The 27,798-nt window shown below is 43.3% G+C and overlaps 1 protein-coding gene across 1 annotated transcript in view; it reads right to left on the reverse strand.

Annotated features, from left to right (window-relative positions):
- ptpn20 (protein tyrosine phosphatase non-receptor type 20) overlaps positions 1 to 27,798 on the reverse strand; it is a 412,353-nt gene that overhangs the window by 32,365 nt on the left and 352,190 nt on the right. The window contains exons 39-44 of the mRNA XM_072282567.1: positions 21,334 to 21,499; positions 17,627 to 17,703; positions 13,257 to 13,321; positions 10,474 to 10,631; positions 5,312 to 5,460; positions 3,342 to 3,432 (exon numbers count right to left, since the gene is read on the reverse strand). Coding sequence (XP_072138668.1) covers positions 3,342 to 3,432; positions 5,312 to 5,460; positions 10,474 to 10,631; positions 13,257 to 13,321; positions 17,627 to 17,703; positions 21,334 to 21,499 — 706 coding nt within the window. The remainder of the gene's footprint in view (positions 1 to 3,341; positions 3,433 to 5,311; positions 5,461 to 10,473; positions 10,632 to 13,256; positions 13,322 to 17,626; positions 17,704 to 21,333; positions 21,500 to 27,798) is intronic.

The raw sequence follows: 27,798 nt of genomic DNA on the forward strand, positions 1-27,798 counted from the left end.
ATTAGGTGAGATATTATAGAGTCCTCGAGTTATATAGCACATAAGTGGGTTCTTCAGAGCACCATATCCATGCTGAACTACTTGCTCAGATACGTTACTCACACTTGCTTGCATTAGATTTGTATCCTTCTATGCTTTGCCCATTTAAGTGTCTTGCCAAATGCTTCTTAGACATGGCATGGGAATTGCATCTGATTCCACAGTCTTCCCTGACAGCTCGTTCCTTAGACCATAAGGCCATAAGATATAGGAGCAGGATTAGGCCATTTTGGCCTATCGAATTTGCTCTGTAATTCCATCATTGCTGATCCAATTTTCCTCCCTGCCCCAACTTCCTGCCCTCTCCATTTAGAAAATAGTCAACCCCTTCATTTCTTCCACCAAAGCAAATGACCATACACTTCCTGACACTGTATTCCATCTTCCATTTATTTACCCATTTTACTAATCTGTCTTAAGTCCTTCTGTAGCCTATCTACTTCCTCAAAGCTACTTGCCCCCACCTATCTTTGAATTGTCTGCAGACTTCACAACAATTCTGTCATCCAAATCACTGACATAAAATGTAAAAAGAAATGGTCCCAACACAGACCCCTGTGGAACACCACTAGTCATGGGCAGCCAACCAGAAAAGGCTCCTTTTATATTGACTCTATACCCCCTGCCAATCACCCACTGCTTTATCCATGCTAGTATCTTTTCTGTAATGCTACGGACCCTTAACATGTTAAGCAGCCTCATATGTGGCACCTTTTCAAAGGCCTTCTGAAAATCCAAGTACACAACATCAGCCAATTCTCCTTTGTCTATCCTACTTGTTATTTCTTTAAAGAATTACAAGAGATTTGTCAGGCAAGGTTTTCCCTTGAGGTAACCATGCTGACTATAGTAGGCAGCCGTTGATCCCAGGGGATCGTGCATCTGCATCACTGCTGGACTGTGTCTTCTCCAGGGTGCAAGCCTACTGACCTCTAATTTTATTTCTTCTGTCTCTCTCTCTCTCTTCTTGAAGGGTGGAGTGATATTTACAATTTTCCAGTCTTCTAGAACCATTCCAGAATCTAATGATCCTTGAAAGATCATTACCAATGCCTCCCCAATCTCTTCAGCCACCTCTTTCGGAACCCTGGGGTATACACTATCTGGTCCAGGTGACGTCTACCTTCAGACTTCCAGTTTCTCTGGAACCTTCTCCCTAATAATGGCAACTTTACACACTTCTGACCTCTGGCACTCTCAAACTTCCAGACTACTGCTAGTTTCTTCAACAGTGAAGACAGACGAAAAATACTAATTCAGTTCATCTGCCACTTCCTTGTCCCCCATTACTACCTCTCCAGTGTCGTTTTCCAGTGGTCTGATATCCACTCTTGCCTCTCTTTCACACTTTAAGTACCTGAAGAAACTTTTGGTATCCTATTTAATATTATTGGCTAGCTTACTTTCATATTCTATCTTTTCTTTCTTAATATCTTTTCAGTTGCCTTCTGTTGGTTTTTAAAAGCTTCGCCATCCTCTAACTTCTCACTAGTTTTTGCTCTATTATACGTTCCATCTTCAGCTTTCCGTTTGGCTTTGACTTCTCTTGTTAGCCATGGTTGTGTCATCTTGCGTTTAGAATACTTCTCCCTCTTTGGGATGGATACATCCTGTATATATTCTGTGCCTTCCGAACTGCTTCCAGAAATTCCAGATATTGGTGCTCTGCCGATATCTCTGCCAGTGTCCTTTTCCAATCAATATTGGCCAACTCCTCTCTCATGCCTCTGTAATTCCCTTTACTTATAATACTGATACATCTGACTTTAGCTTCTCCTTCTCAAATTTCAGAGTGACTATTTTGATCACTTGCCTCTAAGCGTTCTTTTACCTTAAGCTCTTATTGGTGCCAGAATGGTTGTTGATTTGTGTGTCTCAGAAACTGCTGACCTCCTGGGATACTCATGTACAGCAGTCTCTAGAGTTTACAGAGAATGATGCGAAAAACAAAAAACATCCAGTGAGTGTCTGTTCTGTGGATGAAAATGCCTTGTTAATGAGAGAGGTCAGAAGAGAATGGCCAGAATGGTTCAAGCTGACAGGAAGGCAACAATAACTCAAATAACCATGTGTTACCACTGTGGTGTGCAATGTATGGCATTCGAACCTTGAAGTGGATGGGCTACAGCAGCAGAAGACCATGAACATACACTCAGTTACAGAAGATGCCCATTAGAGCGGCCACTGAGAGAAGGTATACTGTGGCAGTAAAGAGTGTTAAAGCACAGAATGTAGAATGTAGTGCTACAATTACAGAGAAAGTACAGTGGAGGTAGACAGCTAAAGTACAAAAGCCATGACATAGTAAATTGAGAGATCAGGAGTTCATATTTATTTACAAGAGATCCATTCAAGGGCCTTGCAATAGCAGGATAGGATCAGTCCTTGAGCCTGGTGGTGGGTGTTCTCAAGCTTGTATGTCTTCTGCCCATTGGATATGGCAAAAGAAGAAAATGACCAGGGATAGGGGGGTGGGGGGAGAAATGGGTCCTTGGTTATATTGGCTGCTTTCCCAAGGCAGTGGGAAGTGCAGAAAGGGTTAATGTAGGAGAGATTGGTTTCTGTGATGTGGGCAGTGTTCACAACTCTCTGCAATTTCTTGTGGTCTTGGGCAGGACAGTTGCCGTACCAAGCTCTGATGCATCCAGATAGAATGCTTTCAATGGTGCGTCTGTAAAAATCGCTTCCTTCTGTTGCTGAGTTCCCACAGTAACTCCCACTGATCAGAAAGTCTAGACTCCATAACACAAAGCTTCCCTAATACTATTGTCTGTTTTCACCACAAACGACAGGCCATTATCTCTAAGCACATGGCTGAGGCAACAGACCAAAGCAGAAAGAAAAAATTGAAGCACAGAACTGAAAACCTGAAAAACAAAAATGCTGGAAACATTTCAGGAGATGGAGGTTTCTCAACCTGCAACAATGACTCTGCTCCTCGCTCGATAGACTCAGCTTGATTTATGGAATGGTTCCCACAGAATTTCTTCCAAAATAGAAAGCTGGTTTTGACGTATTTTGCTTTAGATTGGAATGGACTCAAAAATTTAAGAAAAAAAAATTATGGATGAAAGACATGTATTTCTATAGAACCTTAACAACCTCAGGAGATCCCAGGGTTTTTCAAAGACAATGAAATACTTTTGTAGTGTAGCAAGTACTTTGGCCAGATTGTGCCCTGCAAGATCCCAATTGTGGTAAATGAAATCAATGGTCTGAGTATAAGCAGAAAATACTGGAAATGCTCATCAGCATCAGTGTTAGGGTCTCTGATTCTGATTTATTCAGTAGAGGATACTTACATGGTAGGATGTCCCTGTATCTGTTTTTTTCCCTGTTTTCTGGAGCTTTTCCCACTGTACAGTCATCAACAGGTTTCAAATGTCTGAGCATCTTTGAGGAAGAGGAAGAGCCAAGTGAAGGTAATTCATTGTGGTTCATTGAATGTTTAATCATGTTAAAAAGATTCATTGGTATCTGTAGATCTGCTGGCCAAGTATTTAACAGAGGTGTTAGTTACATCTTGGCCATTTCCTACCACTGTTCTTCTGAATTTCAGCAACATTGTTAGCTTCTGAGGTCTAAACTTTACTTTGTGGAAAGCTTCACATAATTGCTCATTTAGTTGGAATTTTTTGCAATTATTTAACACCTTCAACAATCTCAAGTTGTCCCAAGCCCTCTTTATATTGAAGTGCAGTCACCATTTTTAGAGACCACTAGCCCAAAGAATTCATGCTGTTCCCATTAGTCCCATTCCTGCTCTTCATTTCCCCGTGACCCACAACTTATTCTCTTTCTCTCTCACACACACACACACATACACACACACACACACACACACACACACACACACACATCACCTCACTTTGATTTGTTTTGCCACTATCTACACCTCAGGACAATTTACCAACCAGCATGCCTTTGGAATGTGGGAGGAAACCAAAGCTCTTGGGTGAAGCCACAAAGTCACAGAGGAACCTGCAAACACCACGCCAACAATGTCAGGGGTCAAGGCTGAAGTTGGAGCTGTATGGCAGCAGCACTAACTGACTAAGCATGCACAATGCCAAATACACAGGTAGCTCAACTCACAAGATGGGAAATGCAACAATAAAATGAATTGCTGTTGTATAGTCATTCCCTGTTCTTATAACTTTTTATCCATGTTCTCTGTAATAATCTACATCAACAGGAAAATCATTAATGGAAATATGATTAATTGTATGACTTATTTGGAGCACAATGTGTCTAGGTTGAATAATCTTCAAATTTATTGCTGTTGTCTGATTTGCTCCAGAATTTCTTGCCTCTATATTCAACAAAGATGAATAACACATTGATGTGACTCATTTGTTTTTATTGAGCTACAGAAGAGAAATGGCTCATACAACAGACCTGATATGGGAATAGAATTATAACAAGGAACATGCTGATATATAGCAGCTAAGGCATCTTGAAGCAGGGAGAGGAGCAGCCAAGGGCTTTGCCTGGCACTCACTAGTTATTGCTGGGAAAAACCTATATAATCCAGACAGAGAGCGCTCATCACACTGGGCTATACGACCTCAGGGTTCAGAGACAATTCTCTGAGCCGCAGCCTCAGATGATGTGATTGAGAAGAACCACCACTGAAACTATCCTGACAGGTCTGACTGCCGGAAAGCCCCGGCCACAGCTCTGCCCGCTGTCTAAACTGTCCATACTTATGAAAATTTTAAAGAAATAAACCAACTAAAAATCACTTAAACACTTTAAAAACATAAAACTAAGTTTATGTTGTAGAAACATGCGGTCACAGGGAGCACCTGCAAACACACACACACCCTACGGCTCATCTAGTCTTGCTGAGCTGTTATTCTGAATCGTCCCATCGACCTGAACCTGGACCATAGCTCTCCATACCCCTCCCATCCACGTACTTATCCAATCTTCTCTTAAATGTTGAAATCAAACCCAAATCCACTACTTCCACTGGCAGCTTGTTCCACACTCTCATCACACTCTAGGTGGAGAAGATCCCCCTCATTTCCCTTAAATGTTTCGCCTTTCACCCTTAACTGAGATTAGTCTCACTTGATCTCAGTGGAAAAAGCCTGCTTGCAATGATTTCTCTTTAACTCTGTACATGTGACAATAATAAACCAATTAGCAACTTGTTTACCAAAGTGCCCACAAACACAGTACAGACTGTATACAATCCACGAATATGTGCACTGTAGGTAAACACACACACACACACACCATATACTGTTCACTTTTAATGACCTACCATGAATTCTTTCAGAGGCTGCTGCAGTTCGACCTGCTGCTGTAGATTTGCAATGATTGTTTCCAGCCTCTCTCCTGAGTACTTGTTCTCCACTGGCCCTTTCCACAAGGGCAAACTCATCAGCTCGTCCTCAGACACAATGGGTTTGCCTAAAGAGACAGATAAGTCAACACTGCATGTGAGTTGTTCATCCTGTGGGAATTGACAGCCTAGTTACACTTCACTTCCCAATGGACAGAATGCTAACTCACTATTGCTATTCGACAGGAGATAAGTATCTGTTCCTGTTTTAGTCTTGTAGATTAGATTATGAGAACACTCAGTCCTCTTTTATTGTCATTTAGAAATGCATGCATGCATTAAGAAATGATACAATGTTTCTCCAGAGTGATGTCACAGAAAAACAGGACAAACCAAAGACTAACACTGACAGAACCACATAATTATAACATATAGTTACAGCAGTGCAAAGCAATACCATAATTTAATGAAGAACAAACCATGGACACAGTAAAAAGAGTCTCAAAGTCCCCGAGTCGATTGACTCCCGAGTCCCCGATATCAGGCGGCAAAAGGGAGAAACTCCCTGCCATAAACCTCCAGGCACCGTCAACTTGCCGATGCCTTGGAAGCAGCTGACCACAGCCGACACTGAGTCCATCCATCCGAAAACTTCGAGCCTCCGACCAGCCCCTCTGATACAGCCTCCCGAGCACCATCCTTTGCCGAGCGCCTTTGACCTCGCCCCGGCCGCTGAAACAAGCAAAGCCGAGGATTCGGGGCCTTCTGCTCTGGATATTCCGGATCACACAGTAGCAGCGGCAGCGAAGCGGGCATTTCAGAAGTTTCTCCAGATGTTCCTCCGTACTCTCACATCTGACTCCATCAAATTAGAATCGTGCACGGTACCCTACTTGACAGATGACAGATTACAGATATCATTCACCGGAGAGGCCGCATGCGCTGCCGTCGCACCGCCATCTTCTCCTGTTCCTGTTCCTGTTTTAGTCTTGTGTGATCCTTCAGGATAAACATCAGATCATTCAAAAGAGAGCCCACCAAGAAGCAGAATTCGGATAAAAAATAGATATAGGACTATATTGCTAGTTCTACATAAACCTAACTCCAAGTCCTGACCTCCTTTCTCACCTCCCACTCCTGGGTGTAGAACAGGCAAGTTGTATCAATGGAGCCCCACTGTGTTAGCCTGGTTGTACCTTGAACATCCTGGCCAAACCGTGTGTATAAATGCAGTAGAGTCTCAGGAAGCCTGTACCTGTGGGCTGGTTGGTACGAACTCTGTAGGTCAAGGAGTATTTTATTGCCCTTGTAGACAACTTTGCCTTCCTGGTATCCAGTCTCTGAACATGCCACAGCTGAACTCAGTGGAAGCCCAGTGTCAGCTTCCCAGGGTCCCAGTGGAAGTGGATGACTTTTAACCAATTCGTGAAGGCTACCAAGGGCAGGACAGCGCATCAGACCAGCAGAAGGAGCGTCAAGGTCTGACATCATGGGATCAATTCTGTGCAGCGATGTGGAAATGAGGGGTAAGGCTGTAAGCTACAAAGAGCAAATCTGGTCATTGTAGTGCTGAAAAGAATATTGGTGTATTCAGCACCTTGTCCATTAGTCCATCAGTCATGTTCATTTTAGTGGGACTCTAATTGTGACCTTCGACGTGTAATCAATAGTTTGATATGGAGATACACACAGGCATAGCAACAAACAGAAATGGGACACCATTTGGAGTGCTTCTGTGATATCGGCTGAGGTTTAAATATTTGTCCAGGGCACTGAAACAACATACAGTCTACTTCAGAAAGGATCATGCCCTTTGACCTCAAAATCCTCATCACTCTTGCCGTCCAAATTAATAAGCTTCTTATGGAACAACCCTCCAGATCATCAGCCAGAACCCCAGTTCAAATCGCAGAACCATTTCAGGATGCGGGACCCTCATCATCAACACCTCTGGAACCCATGCAGGAAGGGAGAACTCCCTGAACCCTCCATGAGTGTGAGCACTGGCAGAAAAACAACTTCTGCACTTACTGCCGAGCTGCCAATCACCCACACTTCAAATGTCTACTGCGTCCAGGAAAGTGGCACAACCATGTAAATATGAGGGGTCTTCTATCTGGCAAGCTCCACCCCGGCCCTTTGTTCCAGCACCATAGACTTACTCACTCTCTCTGTCCTCCTCCATACCCCAATGTTTCTATGTATACAGGAGGTTCGGGTGGATTATGGTGCAGCAGGCAACTTTCTGAACCGGACTCAGTGTGTGCAGCTTGGACTCCCTACTATAGAGTTCTAAGTCCTTGTGTTGACTACTCCAAAATCACCATTAAAATCTGTTATGCTCTCCCCTTGATGGATAGTACATTCAAAACATTTTGCAGGGCCCAGATCTTCACCAAACTGAATCTACAGAGCTTGTACAACCTGATCTGCCTCCACCAGTGGGGTGAGTGGAAGAGAGTATTCATAACACCCACTGGCCACTATGAATACTTGGTGACCTTTTCGGATTTTCCAAGCCTGCATCAATGAGATCCTCTGAAACATGCTTTACAGGTATTTATTCGTCTGCCTCAGCTACATCCTCATTTTCCCCCAAGATCATATCTGTCATGTCCAATCTGTCCTTCGGCATCTTCTTGAAAACCAACTGTACTGTAAATGAGAAAAATGCCAGTTCCACACCCCAGTCATTTCCATTGTGGGTTATGTCCTTTCTCTCCTGGGCATAACCATGGACCCAGAGGAAGTGTGTGCTTTCATTGAATGGCCTGGACCATGCTCCTTCAAACAGCTGCAATATTCCTTGGGCTTCTCCAACTTCTACAGCAGCTTCATGAGAAACTACAATCAAATCTCCAGTCCTTTCACCTCCCTCTCCAAATCGCCTACTTCACAGATATTTTGAGGAGTTCAAGAGATGCTTCACCACCTTTCGCATTCTCTACCATCTGAACCCCTCCAGACTTTTTGTAGTAGAGGTGGATGCATTTGACATGAGTGCCAGGGCCATCTGCTCCCAGCAGGGACCAGACAGGAAGACACAGCTTTGTGCCTTCTTCTCACGCAAGTTCAACTTTATGCAGTGCCATTATGGAGTAGGAGACAGGGAGCAACACATAATCAAATGAGCCTTGGGGGAATGGAAACACCGATCCTGATCTGGACTGGCCACCGGAACCTCATATCCATCCAGCAGAACCATCAACTCAACCCACATCAGGCTCACTGGGCCCTCTTCTTTGCGCAATTCAACTTCAACACCTCCTACTGACCCAGCTCAGGAACCCTAAGGCGGATGCTCTATCATGACAGTTCAAATCAGTTGAAACACAGATCAAGCATCAGCCCATCATTCCATCCTCACAGATCATAAACCCAGTTGTCTGGGACCTTGAGAACCAGATCCACCAGGACCAATAGCAGGAGCCTGCTCCTGCTGATACACCTGACAACCGCATGCATGTGCTGGAGTGCGCCAAGGCACTGCAGTAGGTCCACTCTTCACCCATCTCTGGCCATCCAGGCACACAATGGACTCTGGAGATTCTGTAATGCTTGCTCCGGTGGCCCACCATGATGACAGATGTACAGATGTACATCAGTTCATCTCCGCTTTCCCTCAATATGCAGAGTCCAATTCCTGTGACCAACAGCCCTCTGGGGTTCCGGTGACCCCTACTGGTCCCTGAACGTCTATGGTCCTACATTGTCATGGATTTCTTCACGGGTTTTCCTTCTTCTAATGTGACCAAGGTGATCACAACAGTGGTGGACTACTTCTCCGAGGTGGTCCACTTCATTGCTCTCCCCAAATCTCCCTCAGCTGCTTAAAAAGGCAGACCTGTTCTCCAACATCTAGTTTGTCTCCATAGCTTCCCCTGGAATTTGTGTTGGACCAGGGCCCAGAATTCATTTCCTGTTTCTGGTGAGTCTTTTGCTCCCTCTTTCACACCACAGTGAGTTTGTCCTCCAGCTATCATCTATAGACCATTGGACAGTCAGAAGGACCCAATCAGAAAGTGGAGAAGTTTCTGCGTTGCTTCGCCACATTTAACCCTTCCATATGGAAGAAGAAACTGCTCTGGGCTGAGCTGTCCAATAAATTACACACTTCCTCTGCCACGGGTATGTCACCCTTTGAGGTACTTCATGACTACCAACCTCCATTGTCTCCCACAGAGGAGCCAATGGAGGAGGTCCCGTCCACCAGGGAACTGATTCTCCACTGCTGAAATTCTTGGAAAACAGCATGGACAGCATGAAGGGCCAACCGTGTCTACTGCTGCCAGAGCCCAACCAGACTATTCTAGCTTGGGGTGCGCATACGGCTGTTCACCTGCCAAGATGACCAAACTCACATTTCCCACTTTATTCCCCATTGTCAAGACCTTTTCCCATTCATTTAACCCAGCCATATCCCCTTGCAGCTTCCTTACATCCCTTTCACAAATTACATTTCCACTCATCTTTGTGTTCGCAGCAAATTCAAGGTTCATATGAAGCCCAGCTTCACTTCGTAAACATTGTAAAAGTTGAGGTCCTACATTGGCCCTGATGCCGACTGGAGAACGATCTATTTATGCTTACCCTGTTCCCAGCTCACCATCCAGTCCTCCAGATGCCACCTCCTACACCATGAACTTTTACTTTCTGTAACAACTTTTGATGCTGCACCTTACTAAATGTTCTCCGGAAATCTAAGTACAGCACATGCATAGTGTAAGTGACTTATTCAAAGATCTCAAATAAATTATTTAAACATGATTTCCCTTACATAAATCATGTTGACTTTGCCTGATTAATTGAACTTTTCTGTGTCTTGCTACAATATCTTTAATAATATCTTCTAACATTTTCCCTATGGCAGATGTTAAGCTAACTGTGAAAGGATATTAATGAGAGGTGATGACTAAAGTCATTTGCAGCTGTATGAGAAATAGATACATTTGATAAGAATAAATCATAAACCTACACTGATTATTCTTTCAGCAACATATACTGCAAAACACAAAAGAATAACAATTCATTATAGCCAGTTTTCACAGTAAGCAATACAAATTATTATTTTCCAATGTTGAATCTCCCCTTGGTCTGTGGTGGAGTAAGGGAGTTGCAGAAGTTGTAACTCTGAGGCTCACCTGTAGGGGGTGCAGGCACTCTGCAAGAGGAGAGAGGTAGCTCTTCATCATTACTCCAGCAATCTGAATCACAGCGCTCGTCTTTATCCCTACACTGTTCCTCATACGTACTAACACGGAACTCGCCTCCTGAGTGCCTTCTGCTGCAATTCGCTATGCTTCAAAGTAAGAGAGAATTAAATGGTTGGCTTCCCTGATATTAATGTTTATTCAGTTCCTAAATGAGTAATGTTGTAAGCATTTTGGTAAACAGAAAATGCAAACAGATATATTTAGTGTAATAGCTGTTCAATAAATGTTTAAAATAGAAGAAGAGATTTCAGGAAAAATAAGTGACTGCAGATTATTGCAAACCCTAAGTCATTCATTAAAGAGGGAAAACTGCTTCCTTCCCTAGGCCTGGCCACAGGAGGTGGAATATGCGGTTGACTCTGCAAGCTCCTTCCCTGGACCAATTGCTAGGTTTTTTGGGAATAATTTACAACAAAAAAATTCTGGAATAGCTTTCCAGTGGATGTTTTTTCCCAAGAGGAGACACTTGAGGGGAATCAAGAGCATAGGCATGGAGGTTGTCCTGATTGGCTTTCATTAATTTAACCAATTATATTTCAGAGTGGTGGGGGAGGAGGGTTTTGTCCTGATTGTCATCAATTAAGACAATCACTCAGAGATACCTGAGTCACACTCAGTACAGCATTCCTCCAGCAGTAATCCCGATGGGATGTATCCTTCTCCGCATCTTACCCTTCTGAGCAATGGAACAAAACACAGGAGATATGGGAGAAGAATTCCCCCATTACCCTGAACTAGATCTAAAATACAGTACACCTCTTTCGCCAAACAGGAATCACAGAACTTTGACACAGATTGTGCATCATGTGCCCATTTAAATCATCTCCTACTTCTTAACAAAGATGGCATTGAGATCTCACAAGCCCGACCAGTGGCAGAACATCCTCAGAGTCAGCCTTCACACGTGTCTACATGCCTGATAGGGTAGGCCCATTGACCTACAATTCATTTCTGCTCCTTCCTTGCCACCCACTTACAGGCACTGCGCTTTGGCAATGACTACGACACCAGTTGTTTCGGGGACCAAAGATGATGTTTCCCACTCCTTCCATAATATGGGTGCACTTTTTTTTTGTGTGCCATACTCTAACCAGAGCCTCGGCGACCACTTTTTCAGGTGGTTGTCTTGGAGGAAAGATTCTATGAGTGGTCCTCCATGTCCTTCTCACAGCACAGTTTTTTTTTGCAAGGCCGAGTTGCGAGCTCGACACTCAACTCCGCATGGATGGAAAGCCATGGATGGGTTCGAACTCGGGAACCTTCGCTCCAGAGTCCGGCGCTGATGTCAGTACACCACCAGCTGGCTATGGGTGCACTACTGGACTGCATTAGCGTCATTCAAGTTGGCTCTGAACTCAGCACTGCACTGGGACAAAGGGCAAAGCACTGTTGAGCTTGCAGATCACATCCAAAATTCAACAAGGGTAGGACAACGACGGGGGACTCCCAGCGAGTAAGGTAAGGAGAAAGTGAGCTTGATATACAAATCTAACGTTTTCTGAAAGTGGCAGCACTGGTAGGTAAAAAGGTCCAACCTTCTGCACCACATTATCTACTTGTTCTGCGACTCTCGTCAACCTTCATTAGCTGGAGCACAGAATATAACATCAGGGAGGCTATGGTACGTGCTTTTTTAATCGGTTAGGCCACTGCTGGAATATTGTGCACATTTCTGATTGCCACTCTGTGGGAAGGATGTGATTGCACTGGAGATGGTGCAGAGGAGACTCGCTAGGATGATGCCTGGGATAGAATGTGTCAGTTAAGAGCAGAATCTGGGTTTGTTTTTCATGGAGCAGAGGGGCCTGAGGAGCAACTAACAGAAGAGCCCAAAATCAGTAGGGACATGCACAGGGTAGGTAGTTGGAAATTATCTTCCAAGGCCTCATTTGGAGTACTGTAAGCAGGTTTGGGCCCCTTATCTTAGAAAGGATGTGCTGACACTGGAGAGGGTTCAAAGGAGATTCACGAAAATGATTCCAGGATTGAACAGCTTGTCATATGAAGAACATTTGATGGCTCTGGGCCTGCATTCAGTAGGATTCAGAAGAATGAGGGGTGACCTCATTTAAATGTACTGAATGGTGAAAGGTCTTGATAGAGTGGATATGGAGAGGATGTTTCCTATGGTGGGAGAGTCCAATACCAGAGGATACAGCTTCAGTATAGAGGGGTGTCCTTTTAGAACAGAGATGAGGAGGAATTTTTTTAGTAGTTTCCAGCTGTAGCAACTGTGGAGGCCAACTCTTCATTCATATTTAAGGAGAGGTTGATAGATTCTGGGTTGATGAAGGGATACTGAGAGAAGGCAGGAGATTGGGGCTGAAAAGAATAATGGATTGGCCATGATGAAATGGCGGAGTAGACTCGATGGGCCAAATGGCCTAATTCTGCTCCTATATCTTATGGTCTTATAATAGTGGTATTCAAAGCAAGAGGGCATACATTCGAGTAAAGGGGATTTACAGGGAATCTGAGGAATGTTTTGTGGCCAGAGGGTGGTTGGAATCTGCACTGCCCGGGAGGGTGGTGGAGGGAGAGACTTTCTCAACATTAAAGAATTATCTAGATAAGCACTTGGATCATCAAGTTATTAAAGACTATAACCCAAATGCTGGTTTAGTGTAGATGGATAATTGGTATTCAGCATGAACATGGTGGACTGAAGGCCTGCTTTTGTGCTTTGCGACTCTAAGATTGCATAGTTTTACCAGCCGTCACTGTATTGGAAGTTGTCCTTGTGATTCTGTTTTTCTGATGGATGGACACCATTATTCTGTGGAAAAACAAAGAGGTAGATTAAACTGATTGTTATTGCAGGAAGAGAAGTGCATTGCTTATCGCAGAGGACAACATACAATGTCAAAGATTTAGAAATTTGAAACCAAGAGGAATCAATATCCAGCCTAAAGAGGGACCTGGCTGAAGGGGAATTCTCCAAAGACTGAATCAGTTCCATGTCAGACAGCCCTCGGGTCTGCCGAATGTAAAGGGAAAGGTGATTCTCACAAGAGGGGCAGAAATCAGAAGATTTCTGAGGGCCTGCATTTAAGGCGAAGAAGTAGAGTATAAAGGGGATGTGTAGGGCAGATATTTTTACAAACAGAGTGGTACATGCTCAGCTGGTGCTGCAGTAGTGGTGGTGGAAGCATACACTAGTCACATTTAAGAGGCTGCAAGATGACCGCATGAAAACGCAGCAAATCGAGGGAGACGGACTGTGTGCAGGCAGAAGCCATTTGGTTTAATTTGGCATCATGCTCGACACAGATATTGTTGGCCAAAGGGCCTATTCCTGCCTGGTACCGGTCTATGTTCTATGATCTACTTGATTTTGAAATACTGGGCAGCTGAGGAGAGTTTGTTTCTATTATCGTAACACTGAAACTTGTTATGATTTGCACTTCACAGATGAAAAGATTGGTGGAGGCAGTTGTAATAATAACACAAGAAAACAGGAGCAGGTGGAGGTCATGGCCTCTTATAATGGCCCCATCATTCAATTTGATCATGCCTGATCCCTCCTGGCCTCTTTCATTCTCCACAGCCCTCATTTCCCAGTATTTCAGACATCTATCTCCACCTAATGAATTGTCTTTAGAACAGTGAATTCCAGAGATACACTCTTTCTGAGGGAAGATATTTCTATCTGCCTTAATTTTAAGCTATTGGCCCCCTATTTGGTAACTATGTCCCCTTGATAGTGATTCTCCCACATCTTAAGATCTGCCCTGTATAACCCCTTCAGGATTTTAAATATTTGAACTTTCCAAAGCTATTTTGAATATACATGTGGAGGTGTGAAGGATCGTGGAGAGCTAACCATTACAGGCACAATGGGCAAAGTGACCCCATTCTATATTACATGATTCATTTAGCTCATCACTAATGGTGGTGCAAAAGCAGTGTTTCAGTCAACACCCAGTCCACAACCGAAGAGGACCTCAGAGTCACAGAGTTAGATAAACCAGTTCCTCTTATAGGTATGCATTAAATGCGTCACTGACCTTTTTAGTAATAGTTGTCCTTTCAAACTTGAGATCTGGTGAGAGGACAGGTGTATGAAGTTGAATGGGATCCAGGATCAGCCATGATGAAATGGCGGAGCAGACTTGATGGGCTGAATAGCCTAATTTCTGCTCCTATGTCTTATAGTCTTATGGTCTTGTTTTCAATAGTCAGTGGGGATCAGATGCCAACAGAATGTTCTACAAGGTGTGGTGGGTACATATTGGAATCCCAAACTTGCTGACCTTACCTTTACATCTACTTCTAAGTGTTTTAACCATCAACAATATATTGCTACTTCCTATAATAGTGATAGATTAATACAGTATGGAGAGAGTAACCTGTGCCATCTTCAAAAGCATCCTACCACCAAACACACCTTTACTTCCCACCCCTACTCTCTACTTTCTGCAGGGATCACTCTCTCTGTGGTTAACTTGTCCATTCAACCCTCCCCGCTAATCTCTCTTCCAGCACATCCCTCCTGGAACAGAACTGACAAGCGAGAGAACTGCTACACCCGCCCATTCACGTCCTCCCTCACCTTCATTCAGGGCCCCAAACAGTCCTTCCATGTGAGGCAACACTTCACCTGTGAATCTGGTTGGGGTTGTCAATTATATCCAGTGCTTCCGATGCAGCCTCCTCTACATTCGTAAGGCCCGACATGAATACTCCAAGCACCTCTGCTCCATCCAACAAAAGCAGAATTTCCTGGTGGGCAACCATTTTCGCTCCTGTCCCATTTCATCATGAGGCCACTCTCAGGGTTGAGGAGCAACACCTCATATTCCATCTAGGTAGCCTCCAACCTGATGGCATGAATATCAATTTCTCCTTCTGGTAGATTTTTTTTCTCTGTTTTTCCTCCTTCCCTTCCTTCTTCTGTTTCTCCCATGGTCTACTCCCCTCTTCTATCAGATCCCCTCTTCTCCAGCCTACCTTTCCCACCCACGTGGCTTCATTTGTCACCTTCTAGCTTACCCTCCTTCTCCTCCTACCCACCTTTTGTATTCTGGAATCTTCCCCCTCCCTTTCCATCCCTGACGAAGGGTCTTGGCCTGAAATGTCAACTTTCTATAGATGCTGCCTGACCTGCTGAGTTCCTCCTGCATTTTGTGTGTGTTACACTGGATTTCCAGCATCCATAGAATCTCCTGTGTTTAGTAAGGAAAGAGGACTTTCAGCCCTATGCACCCATGATAACCCAGGTACCCATAACTTGCCTCTGTTTGGCCCACAGACCCATCTAAGTGTCTTTTAATGTATTTATTGAACCAGCCTCAATCACTTGCTCTGACAGCTCATTCCACAGACACCCACTTCTGGATGAAGAAATTGTTCTTCTAACTTCCGTAATTTTTTATGGCCCAGGTCTTCATGGTAAGTGCTGGGATTTCTGAACAGAACCATTGGCATTATCCAATAGAAACAAATCTATGTGTGTACTGTCCCAATCCCTCCCATAAACTCAGAATACAGAGTAAAATCTTGCACAGTTTGGCCAACATTCATTGTCTCTCAATCTCTGAGCCAGGTTGAATGGAGATCATAGAACACAATATTAAGATGCAAATAAAATGTAAGCATAAATCATCTTAATGAGGCTTAATGTTTTCAATTATCCATGTATTTTCAGTTAATTGAGTAAATTTTGAATAATTTTAATCTTTATGTATTTGCGTTGAAGTAGTTATCTGTACCACAAACTATTAAATTACTCTCAAGTACTTTAATAGCTGGCAAAGCGATGGGGTGGATATTTGATGGCTGTTAAAACTTTCAGATGAATTTTGTGAAGTGCTGATATGACATTCTTGTGTACTACAGGTGCTGCTGTTCTCCACTTCCCACTGCAGAAAGGACACACAAAGCCAGTGATGCTGGACCTCAGCATCTAGACTAGAGGCATAGGCAATGATTCAGGCCTGTCCCAATATGGCTAACCTATTTCCGTCAGGCAAGTGCAAGAAGATCCCTGGGTCAAGTTGCAGATACCTATTGACCGGTTAGCTATGTGCATCCACTTATACTGAGCTATCTGGGACTGATAGCAAATTATTCTCTGCATTTGTAATGCTTACACACTGGAGATCTGTGTGGCTGGTACTTACATGTTTATTAACTGGCCTGAAATTTTCAAACTCTGAAGAGTAACAGGCGGTCAATTACTGATACCTAATTTATATGTGCAAATTGGGCTTGATTATACTTGTTTTATTTAGTTTCATATCGATCTAAATAGAGACAGGAATTATGAACAGAATTTCAGCATAATCCTATAGACCTAATTAATACAATTTGCATAATGGTGGAGCAACTACTAATCAGTTTCTGAAAGCATTTTAAAGACCAATGTCATTTTAAATAATTATCATGTCTTCTTCCTGTTCCTACACATATAAACAAAAGGGAATATCTGTAAACAGTTGTTCTGCCCTTCACTGCAGCCCAGTATCACAATCAGAAAAAAAGTTAACTGCTGGAGGAATTCTGTGGATCAGACAGCATCTGTGGAGGTAAAAGGTTGGCTGACATTTTGGGTCAAGATGTTTGATACTGAAAAGGCTTGTATAAAGGGGTGAGAGGGAGGAGTGAGGCAGGAGCTGACAGGTGATAGGTAGAACCAAGTGAGGAGAGAGATGATGGGCAGATTGGCTCCACCTATCACCTGCCAGCTCCAGCCGTGCGTCTCCCTCTCACCTCTTTACACTGGCTATCTACCCTCTAGTTAGTGCAAACTAAATCTGCAGTGATATCCGAATGGTTGAGTTAAACGTTCTGTTTTAATGACACATTGCCCGTGCTTGGCTTGTATTTGTAATTCAATCACTTGCTGGGTGGCTGCATTTCTGAGTTACAAACTGTCTGGATTATGAACAGCTCTGAGGAACAGAAGCCTGTCTTAACTAGGGGACTGCCTGTGTACGCCTTTAGAAATGACTCATTAACCCTTGAATTTTTGATGAGATTAGAGAGAGAGATCATTGCCATCTGCTTCATGCTGGCAGAGTTCACCTGAGAACACCTGACACTTTGATCATCCACTGGTAGATTTTCCTCGTTTGCTTACCTCACTGGAATCTCCAGGGCATCCTCTTGGGGTCTCGTTCTCAAGTCCTTGTAGATTTCTCTGCTGGCACTGTATCTCTGTGAAAGTGAAGAATGTATCCTCCTCAGCTTCATCCGATGTTAATACGAATATATGTTATGATGGACCATACACAACAAAATTGCAAGTGGTGGAAATACTGTCAGTGAAAATAGCTGAAAATCATAAATCTCTATCCTTTGGGTCAAGGAATCAGATCTTGGTTGCTACACACACTGTGGGCTGAAGGACCTTTTCATAGAAACATAGAAACATAGAAAATAGGTGCAGGAGTAGGCCATTCGGCCCATCGAGCCTGCACGGCCATTCAGTATGATCATGGCTGATCATCCAACTCAGAACCCTGTACCAGCCTTCCCTCCATACCCCTGATCCCTTTAGCCACAAGGGCCATATCTAACTCCCTCTTAAATATAGCCAATGAACTGGCCTCAACTGTTTCCTGTGGCAGAGAATTCCACAGATTCACCACTCTCTGTGTGAAAAAGTTTTTCCTCATCTCGGTCCTAAAAGGCTTCCCCTTTATCCTCAAACTGTGACCCCTCGTTCTGGACTTCCCCAACATTGGGAACAATCTTCCTGCATCTAGCCTGTCCAATCCCTTCAGGATTTTATACATTTCAATCAGATCCCCCCTCAATCTTCTAAATTCCAATGAGTATAAGCCTAGTTCATCCAGTCTTTCATCATATGAAAGTCCTGCCATCCCAGGAATCAATCTGGTGAACCTTCTTTGTACTCCCTCTTAGCAAGGATGTCTTTCCTCAGATTAAGGGACCAAAACTGCACACAATACTCCAGGTGTGGTCTCACCAAGGCCTTGTATAACTGCAGTAGTACCTCCCTGCTCCTGTATTCGAATCCTCTTGCTATAAATGCCAGCATACCATTCGCCTTTTTCACCGCCTGCTGTACCTGCATGCCCACTTTCAATGACTGGTGTATAATGACACCCAGGTCTCGTTGCACCTCCCCTTTTCCTAATTGGCCACCATTCAGATAATAATCTGTTTTTCTGTTTTTGCCACCAAAGTGGATAACTTCACATTTATCCACATTAAATTGCATCTGCCATGAATTTGCCCACTCACCTAACCTATCCAAGTCACCCTGCATCCTCTTAGCATCCTCCTCACAGCTAACACTGCCACCCAGCTTCGTGTCATCCGCAAACTTGGAGATGCTGCATTTAATTCCCTCATCCAAGTCATTAATATATATTGTAAACAACTGGGATCCCAGCACTGAGCCTTGCGGTACCCCACTAGTCACTGCCTGCCATTCTGAAAAGGTCCCGTTTAGTCCCACTCTTTGCTTCCTGTCTGCCAACCAATTCTCTATCCACATCAATACCTTACCCCCAATAACGTGTGCTTTAAGTTTGCACACTAATCTTCTGTGTGGGACCTTGTCAAAAGCCTTTTAAAAATCCAAATATACCCCATCCACTGGTTCTCCCCTATCCACTCTACTAGTTACATCCTCAGAAAATTCTATGAGATTCGTCAGACATGATTTTCCTTTCACAAATCCATGCTGACTTTGTCCGATCATTTCACTGCTTTCTAAATGTGCTGTTATCACATCTTTGATAACTGACTCTAGCAGTTTCCCCACCACCGATGTTAGGCTAACCGGTCTATAATTCCCTGGTTTCTCTCTCCCTCCTTTTTTAAAAAGTGGGGTTACATTAGCCACCCTCCAATCCTCAGGAACTAGTCCAGAATCTAAAGAGTTTTGAAAAACTATCACTAATGCATCCACTATTTCTTGGGCTACTTCCTTAAGCACTCTGGGATGCAGACCATCTGGCCCTGGGGATTTATCTGCCTTTAATCCCTTCAATTTACCTAACACCACTTTCCTGTGCAGTTTAACAGAAATGGTCAAGGTGAGGGTCAGTGGCAGATATTACAGATAGATTTTGACTGTTTTCTTTACAGATTTTATTGAGTTTGCAGCCCTATACCATCTAATTGTATGGACTCAGAATTCTATATAATGTGAGGTGGTACACCCAATTCAACACAAAGGCATCTCCACCTGATCGTGTCAGCAAACCCACTGTAGAGCCAGATTCTCTTTGTTGGTATTTGGCACTCTACTTTTTACTTTGTTATCCTGCAAGGCCAGCTAGTTCCCATGCACAAAAGCAAAAGTCTGCAGGTACAGAAAATGCTGGAAATGTTCAGGCCAGACAGCATTCACACAATGCCCTACTGTGTAGAGTTACTATTTCCCCAGACAAGGTGTTGCTTCATTTGTTGTGAATTTCAATTTTTTTAAGAGTTCCATCATCTGTAAAATTTTGCTTTTGAACAATTTATCAGAATAGAATAGCACTCGAGGGTATTGCTCACATGCAGTATAATCTCAGTCTTGCCACCTGCCACGTGGCAAAACCAGGCCTTAGGGAATTTAGAACAGGTCAATGCTGGCTGGTCTGCTGCACTGGTGTTCTTGGTCCATAAAAGGCCTCCAGATTATTAGATTAGATTACTAGATTAATTAGATTATGAGGACACTCAGTCCCCTTTTATAGTCATTTAGTAATGCATGCATTAAGAAACTATACAATTTTCTTCTGGTGTGATATCACAGAAACACAGGACAGACCAAGACTGAAAAACTGACAAAAACCACATAATTATAACATATAGTTACAACAGTGCAAGCAATACCATAACTTGATGAAGAACAGGCCGTTAGCATGGTAAAAAGTTCAAAGTCTCTCAAAAGTCCTACATCTCACGCAGACAGGAGAAGGAAGAAAACTCTCCCTGCCATACCTGACCACAGTCCGACTCTGAGTCGTCCGAAAACTTGAAGATCCAACCAGCCCTCCGACACCGAGCACCGAGCACCATCTCTGCCATCTCTGATTATCAAACGCTGACCAAGCACAAGTAGACCTTTTGCATCCAATTCTGGTCACCAAATGTCAGGATGTATGATAATCCCCTGGGCTAAACTTAGGACTGTTTGTTCCATGCTACAAGAGCCCAACATTTGTGGATTCTTTCCCATTAGAACAGCACAGGTGGGACCTGCCTGGCAGCTATGGGAACACCAGCTGCCCTGGCAACATATGGTGAATGTCCAGGGTCAGCCTGGCACAAATGGACACAACAGTTAACCTTTGCCCTGTTAATAGGGAAGTGTGACGAGTGTGAGTGCAATTGGGGAGGTGTTAGTGTGAACAAGGAGGAGTGGGGAGATGGATGTCTACATGGGAACATGGGTGGGGAGAGTGTGTGAACACAACAGGCTGAGGAGTGTGAATGTGAACCAGTGTTAGTGGAGAAATGCCATTTTTGCACCCACTAGCTCTCTCAACATCAAGCAGAGAGCAGTTATATCTCCCCATCATCCTTTCCCCATGCTAATCCTCCCTTCTCCACGTTGTCCTTGCCTCCTGGGGTTCCATCCAATTAAGTTGCAGCTACAGCTTCAGAATAGGATGTGAGCCAGTCAGAGATCACATCGAGAAAAGAACTGCTGATACGTAGAGTAGATTTAGCTGCAGAGGACAAATTATAATCCTTGAAATTAATGAAGGGGTTTTTAATACTCCCTGTTAAAGAGATTGCATTCCTGCATAAAACTATATTTCTGTTACCTATTTCACAATATTTTCATATCAGATTTTACAAACTCCTTTTCCTTACCAGGATATAATAATTTATTTTTGGAAGGAGTCTTCGTGGTACCTTGCGTACTGTCCAAGTGCAGAGGTGGCTTTCTGCTGATGGTCAACATCACTACGCCCTGGGCTCTCCGCAGAATCTCAACAACTTGCCCGTGGTTCAGACCGGACAGATCCTCTCCATTTACCTGGGAAAGAAGCAGTGAAATCTTAAGATTATGCCTTCTGTCTAATGCATGCAAGGTATTGTTATCCCTTTTTCCTTCTTTAAGAATTTAGAATTGTGTACTTGTTTCTAATTTGTTTCTAGTCATTAGTTATTAGATACACTATGGTGATTCAGGCCAATTTTAAAACTTATCTTATCACATTTCATCAAAATAAAATCTTCCCCAAAGTCACCTTCTGCAGTTACATGTTCAGATGGAACAAGTAATCTCAATGAACATGTATTATATTTTTAGCCTTTAGATTCTGCATTCTTTTCAGCGCTAAATAATTACTGTCATGATTAGTCACTGTTGCATTTAGTGGCACAGCCAATTTGCACTAGGCAGGTTTTGGAATAATTTTCAAAGAACAAAGCTCAGGAGCAGGATCTGTGACCCACCAAGTCTGTGTTGATCATGAAGCCAATTGAAACCAATTCCATCTGCCTGCACATGATCCATATCCTGCCATGCAGTGTCGGTTCGGGAGTCGGTCTAAATACCTCTTAACTGTAGCTACTATTTCTGTTTCCACCCCCTCTTCTGGCAGCAAGTTCCAGTCAAATGCTGTTTAAAAAGAAAACCTTCTTTGTAAATGTCCTTCAAACTTTCCCTTCTCATCTTAATCTTATGTCTTCTAATATTTGACATTTTCACCCTGGTAAAAGAATCTTCCTATCGTGTTTATATCTCTCACAATTTTACATATATCTAACAGATCACCTCTCAGCCTCTGGCACTCCAGATAAAGCAAGCTAAATTTGTATAATCTCTTCTTATAGGTAATACTCTCTAATCCTTGCAACACCCTGGCGAACTCTTTCTGGCTCCTCTCCACAGTCACCACTTCCTGTAATATTGTGACCAGAACTGCACCCAATATTTCAGATGTGGCCAAAGAAAATTTTAATATAACTGCAACATTTCTTTCTAACTTTTTATACTCTGTGTTCTTTATACTACTTTTTTTTGCCATTTACTGTATACTTTCCTCCAACATTTGTCCTCCCAGAATGCACCATCTTACACTTGTCCAGATTAAATTGCATCTGCCAACCATATTTCTTTTGACAGTCTTCCTCACCATCTACAACTGCGCCAATGTTTCTGTTACTTGAAAACCTGCTAATCAGCCAATTTACATTTTCATCCAGATCAATTATATATGTATATACTGTATTATGAACAACAGATCCCTGCAGGACGCCACTGGTCACAGACGTCCAGTTAGAATAACTCCCATTCATCACTACTCTCAGCCTTCCATGGACAAGTCATTTGCCAAATCACCATAAATCCTACGTGCCTTAATCAAAATGAACTGCAAAACGAAGTATTGGAGCTGGGACTATAGATGCAGCATTTTAACCTCATTCACAGCGTGGAGACTCCGTGCCTGCAAGGATAAAGGGTAAAAGGCGGAGCGGAAATTACGGCACAGTCTCTCACTGTAGGTTCTGTTAGTGTGTTTAATATGAGTTCTAGGGATCAGAAGAACTGCAGGCCACCACTATTATTCACACAACAGAAGCATTTAGTCTTAGGGCTTCAGAAAATGATCTTGAAGTAAAATTAAAAGATGAAAAGTCATGTAACTTTTCATACTGTGGATCAAGCAGAGAGTAAAAGCACAAATGCACAGCAGGCTTCAATAGTGCAGCACCATTTTGGCAAGAGATCAATGAAAATGGTAAATAGAGATCAAGGAGGCCTTGTGGACGTATGGGGTTTGTAGCAAGGCATGTGAACCATTCACACTGCACGGTGAGGATGGGGATGTTCTTCACAGCCGTTTGAGTGCCAGGCTGGAAGATTCCACTGGGAATGCAGAGGTACTGAATGCTTCGGTGAGGATAAGTAAGAGAAACTGCAGAAGTAAACTCCTCTGTGTGTGTTGCATGCTCACTGTCAGTAGCTACGCAGAAAATTACAGGTACCTTGTTTGCAGAAGTAGCTCAGAATTTGAGATGACACTTCAATCCGCAGCTGTCAGAGATCACTGAGCACAAATTCAAAACTAAATCATGGCCAGTGTGCTCAGTGGGGAGGCTTCAGGCGGAGGTGATTCCATTACCTGATACCCTTATCCTTCCTAATGGTAGAGGTTATGAGTTTGGAAGGTGCAGTCGGAAAGGCTTAGGCATGTACCTGAATGTGTTTTGTGGTCTGACAGACACTGCAAGGGAAGAAAAGTTTAGGTCGGGTAATGCAATACCAAATAGTAGACTGCTTTGCCCTAGGTAGTGTTGGGCTCTTCCATATTCTTCCCGATGGTGCTGCCAAATTCTTGACCCCTTCATTCTAACTTTTCCACTATTGCCACTTCAGCATTTCTTTTTGCTTTACTTCAGATTGCATTACATTCCCAACACCATTCTGCTGTTTAGGCTCATGTCTATATATATTGTACCGTGTATACTTTTTACCCTACGTGAACAAAGAGTGTCATCACACCCTGGTGTAACCTAATCTGATCTGAATCTGAATCTCTTGAGTATTGTTGAATCTACGTTCATTCAGACGTAGAAAGTATTCCTGATTTGATCCTTGTAGTTGAGGGAAAGGCGTTGAGATCTTAGGAAGTGAGTCACATGAACTGGATAACTAGCTTCTGACCTGCTGTAGTAGAGAGCCAGCTGGTGCATCCATTTTCCGGTCAATAATGATCACCTCCCAGGATGCTGATGGTGGAGGACTTGGTGATGGTGTTGTCACAGATGTCAATGAATGGTGGTCAGATTTCTCTGGATGAAGGTGGTTATGGCCTGGCACTAGTCTATCCACTGGTGTTTAGTTGCCATTCAACAGCCAATAGCCACAGCTGTCTAGGCCTGACACATGCAGGAGTGGGCGGCTTCAGTTGCTGAGGAGTTGCAAATAGAATTGAACATTGAACATCCCCAATTCTCACCTGAGGATGGAAAGAAGGATATACTGGCCTTAGAGGTGGTGCAGAGAAGGTTCAACAGGTTGATTCTAGAGATGACAGGCTTAGACTATGAGGAGAGATTGAGATACCTGGGACTGTACCCACTGGAATTCAGAAGAATGAGAGGAGATCTTATAAAACATATAAAGTTATTGAAGGGATTGATAAGATAGAGGTAGGAAAGTTGTTTCCACCGGTAGGTGAGACTAGAACTAGGGGACATAGTCTCAAGATTCAGGGGAGTAGATTTAGGATGGAGATGAGGAGGAACCGCTTTTCCCAGAGAGTGGTGAATCTGTGGAATTCTCTGCTCAATGAAGCAGTGAAAGCTACCTCAGTAAATATATTTAAGACAAGGTTGGATAGATTTTTGCATAGTAGGGGAATTAAGGGTTATGGGGAAAAGGCAGGTAGGTGGAAATGAGCATTTGGTCAGATGAGCCATGACCTTGTTGAATGGCAGAGCAGACTCAATGAGCCAGATGGCCTACTCCTGCTCCTGTTTCTTATGTTCATTAGGAAGGTGATGGATGAAGCAGCTGACGATGGTTCAGTCTAGGACACTGCTCTGAGGCACTCCTGTAGTGATGTCCCAAAGCCAGAATCACTGACCTCCAACAAACATAACCATCTACAGTTGGTAGATTAATTGGTCGTTGTAAATCGCCCTTTGACTAGGCGAGGGTTAAATCGGGGGTTGCTGGGCTGCGTGGCTCGAAGGGCTGGAAGGACCAATTCCATGCTATACCTCAATAAATAAACAAAGTGTGATATCTCAGAAGACACTGAATTTTACTGAGATAGGTGAGTAAGTTTGAGACTCAGCAATGGGACCTCAGGGAAGGAGGTCAAATCTGTAACCAGAAAAGGGGTTGAGATCATGTCAGAATGCTCATACCGGATCAGATGTTCACAGCACAAGCTGTACTTTAGACACTGCAATCGCTTAGAGATGGGGAATGGAATAATGAGACGGGGTCTAGTCGATAGTGTTTCAACCCCAAGTTTACAAACAGTAGATTACAGTGACTCATCAAGATTCAAGATTTAAAGTTGTTTAATGTCATTCCCATTACGTAAGTGTAAAGGAGAATGAAATAATGAAATGTACTGTGGATCTGATGCAAACCAAAAGAAAAACACAATAAGATAAAGAACAGAAATTTAAAAAACAGTAAATATAAATACATAAGATCGCTTATATCCACAGATTGATTGTACATCCATAAAGTGATGCTAGACACAGGATTGTCAGTATGTGAGGTGACTTTGACAGGAAATGATAAAGTAGTGGTGCCGTGGGAAGTGAAGGTGTTGATCACCCTTACTGCTTGGGGAAAGTAACCGTTTTTGAGTCTGGTGGTCCTGGCGAGTATGCTACATAGCCTTCTCCCTGATGGGAGAGGGGCAAACAGTCCATGAGCAGGGTGGGTGGGATCATTTTTACCAGCCCTTTTTCAGCACCTTTCTGTATATATATCCTTGATGGTGGATAGGCCAGTGCCAGTGATAGATTGGGCATGTTTAACTACCCATGGTAGAACCTCTCTGTCCATCACAGAACAGTTTCCGTACCTCTCCACTGCACATCTGTAGAAGGATATGAGTATCGATGTGCAAAATCCATCTCTCTTCAGCTTCCTTAGGAAGTAGAAGTGTTGGTGAGCTTTCCTGATTGTGTAAGATGTGTTTTGGGACCATGAGAGGTTATGTGAGATGTGCACTTCCCTGAGTTTGAAACTGCTCAGAGTTTTCTCGGGTATGAGACCCTGCTTGATGTATTCATTACCAGTTTAGCTTGGTAGGAGATTGTAGGTCAGCTGGAAGTGTGGTCAGTGGGACTGACCTCTTTGAGGAAATCTGTATGTCTGCCTCTTATTTCCTTTGTCTGTACACATACACGCAAATGACCAAAAAAACTAACATTGGCACCCAAGGGTCAAGGTAATGGATACTAACTGGAGACACAAAAGTTGGGATTTGAAACAAAAGTAATCTGCTAGAGGAACTCAACAGGTTGAGCAGAGCTGGTGGGTGGTGGTGGGGAAAGAACTGATAATTCAGATTGAGACCCTGGATCAGGGTATAAATTACAGAAACTGTCTGGATAAGGATTGGGGAATCTGTTCCCCTGGTGGTGGTGTGAGGTTATTTCCTATTCTGCATATAAAAGACTAATCATAGATTATTGTCTAGGTCAATGATCTATGCTATACAGAGCCAGTAGAGGCCACAATCTCTCCTGAGGTGATATACACAGAATCATGGTACCATTGCTTTGGCGTGTTGTGAGGCTGCCTCCAGATATCATTGCTTCTTAATTTTGCACCAGTTAAGATATGAGGTGTTGCAGGGACTTTCAATGAGGAAGAAAGAAACTATTCAATTGAACATGTCAATTAGGCACCTGAGACACTGATGGGACCTTCATTCAATGTCTCATTCAAATTATGGAGGTTTTTCAGTATTACTAGAGACCAGCTTAGTCTTCAAATCTCTGAGGTGGAATCTAAACCTATGACACCCCCTGAACAGTGGCACAAGTGCCTCACAGGTCCCAGATAAGGATTTGATGCCCTTGCGCTCCAAAGCATACTCTTGGGTTCTCTTTCTGACAGTGGGAATACAAAAGGCAGTGACTCCAAGCCCGATCAGTTGGTGCACATGACATAAATGCAATCAAAACCTGCAGATGCTGAAAATCTGAAATAAAATCAGAGAGCCATTGAAATACTAGGCAAATCAGGTGGCATCTATGGAGAGAGAACAAAATTAATGTTATGAATCAGAAGCTTTTTGCTGGTGGTATTGATCAGTTTCCAACCAATAAAAACAGAAAATTCAGGTTGGGCAGCATCTGTGGAAAGAGAAACAGTTAATGTTTTAGGCAGGAGTCCATTCTTCAGAATGGGACAGAGTGAAAAGAAGAGGTAATTGTAAATTGAAAGGAAGGTGGTGAGAGGGATGGCTAGGACAAACGGAATACCTGAGATATGGTAAGACCAAACCAAATGGGTCAATGAGGGCAGGTAGAAGGTTATCTATGTTGCTAATAAGGGAGTTGTTAGAACATGTCCTGGAGGCCCCAGCTAGGCTGATGCAGAGAGAGAAAAAGTGAATCACAAATACAGATGGATGATTGGCAGTTCTGACTGGGGCACTGTCTTGTGTTACTGCTGGATGAGATGCCTGTCTTCAAACTGTGATGACACCTCCAATACAGGAGTGTGGCCTTCACATTCAATTCTCAATGTAGGGTCTTGAAGCTCCCGAGCTTTTTCACCCACATATGAGGGTTGCTTAAAGCCTGTTGATCTAGGTTTGACTGAGCAATCATCAGAGCCCCAGT

Source organism: Mobula birostris, chromosome 18, assembly GCF_030028105.1.
Source record: "Mobula birostris isolate sMobBir1 chromosome 18, sMobBir1.hap1, whole genome shotgun sequence".
In the NCBI taxonomy this organism is placed as follows: Eukaryota; Metazoa; Chordata; class Chondrichthyes; order Myliobatiformes; family Myliobatidae; genus Mobula; species Mobula birostris.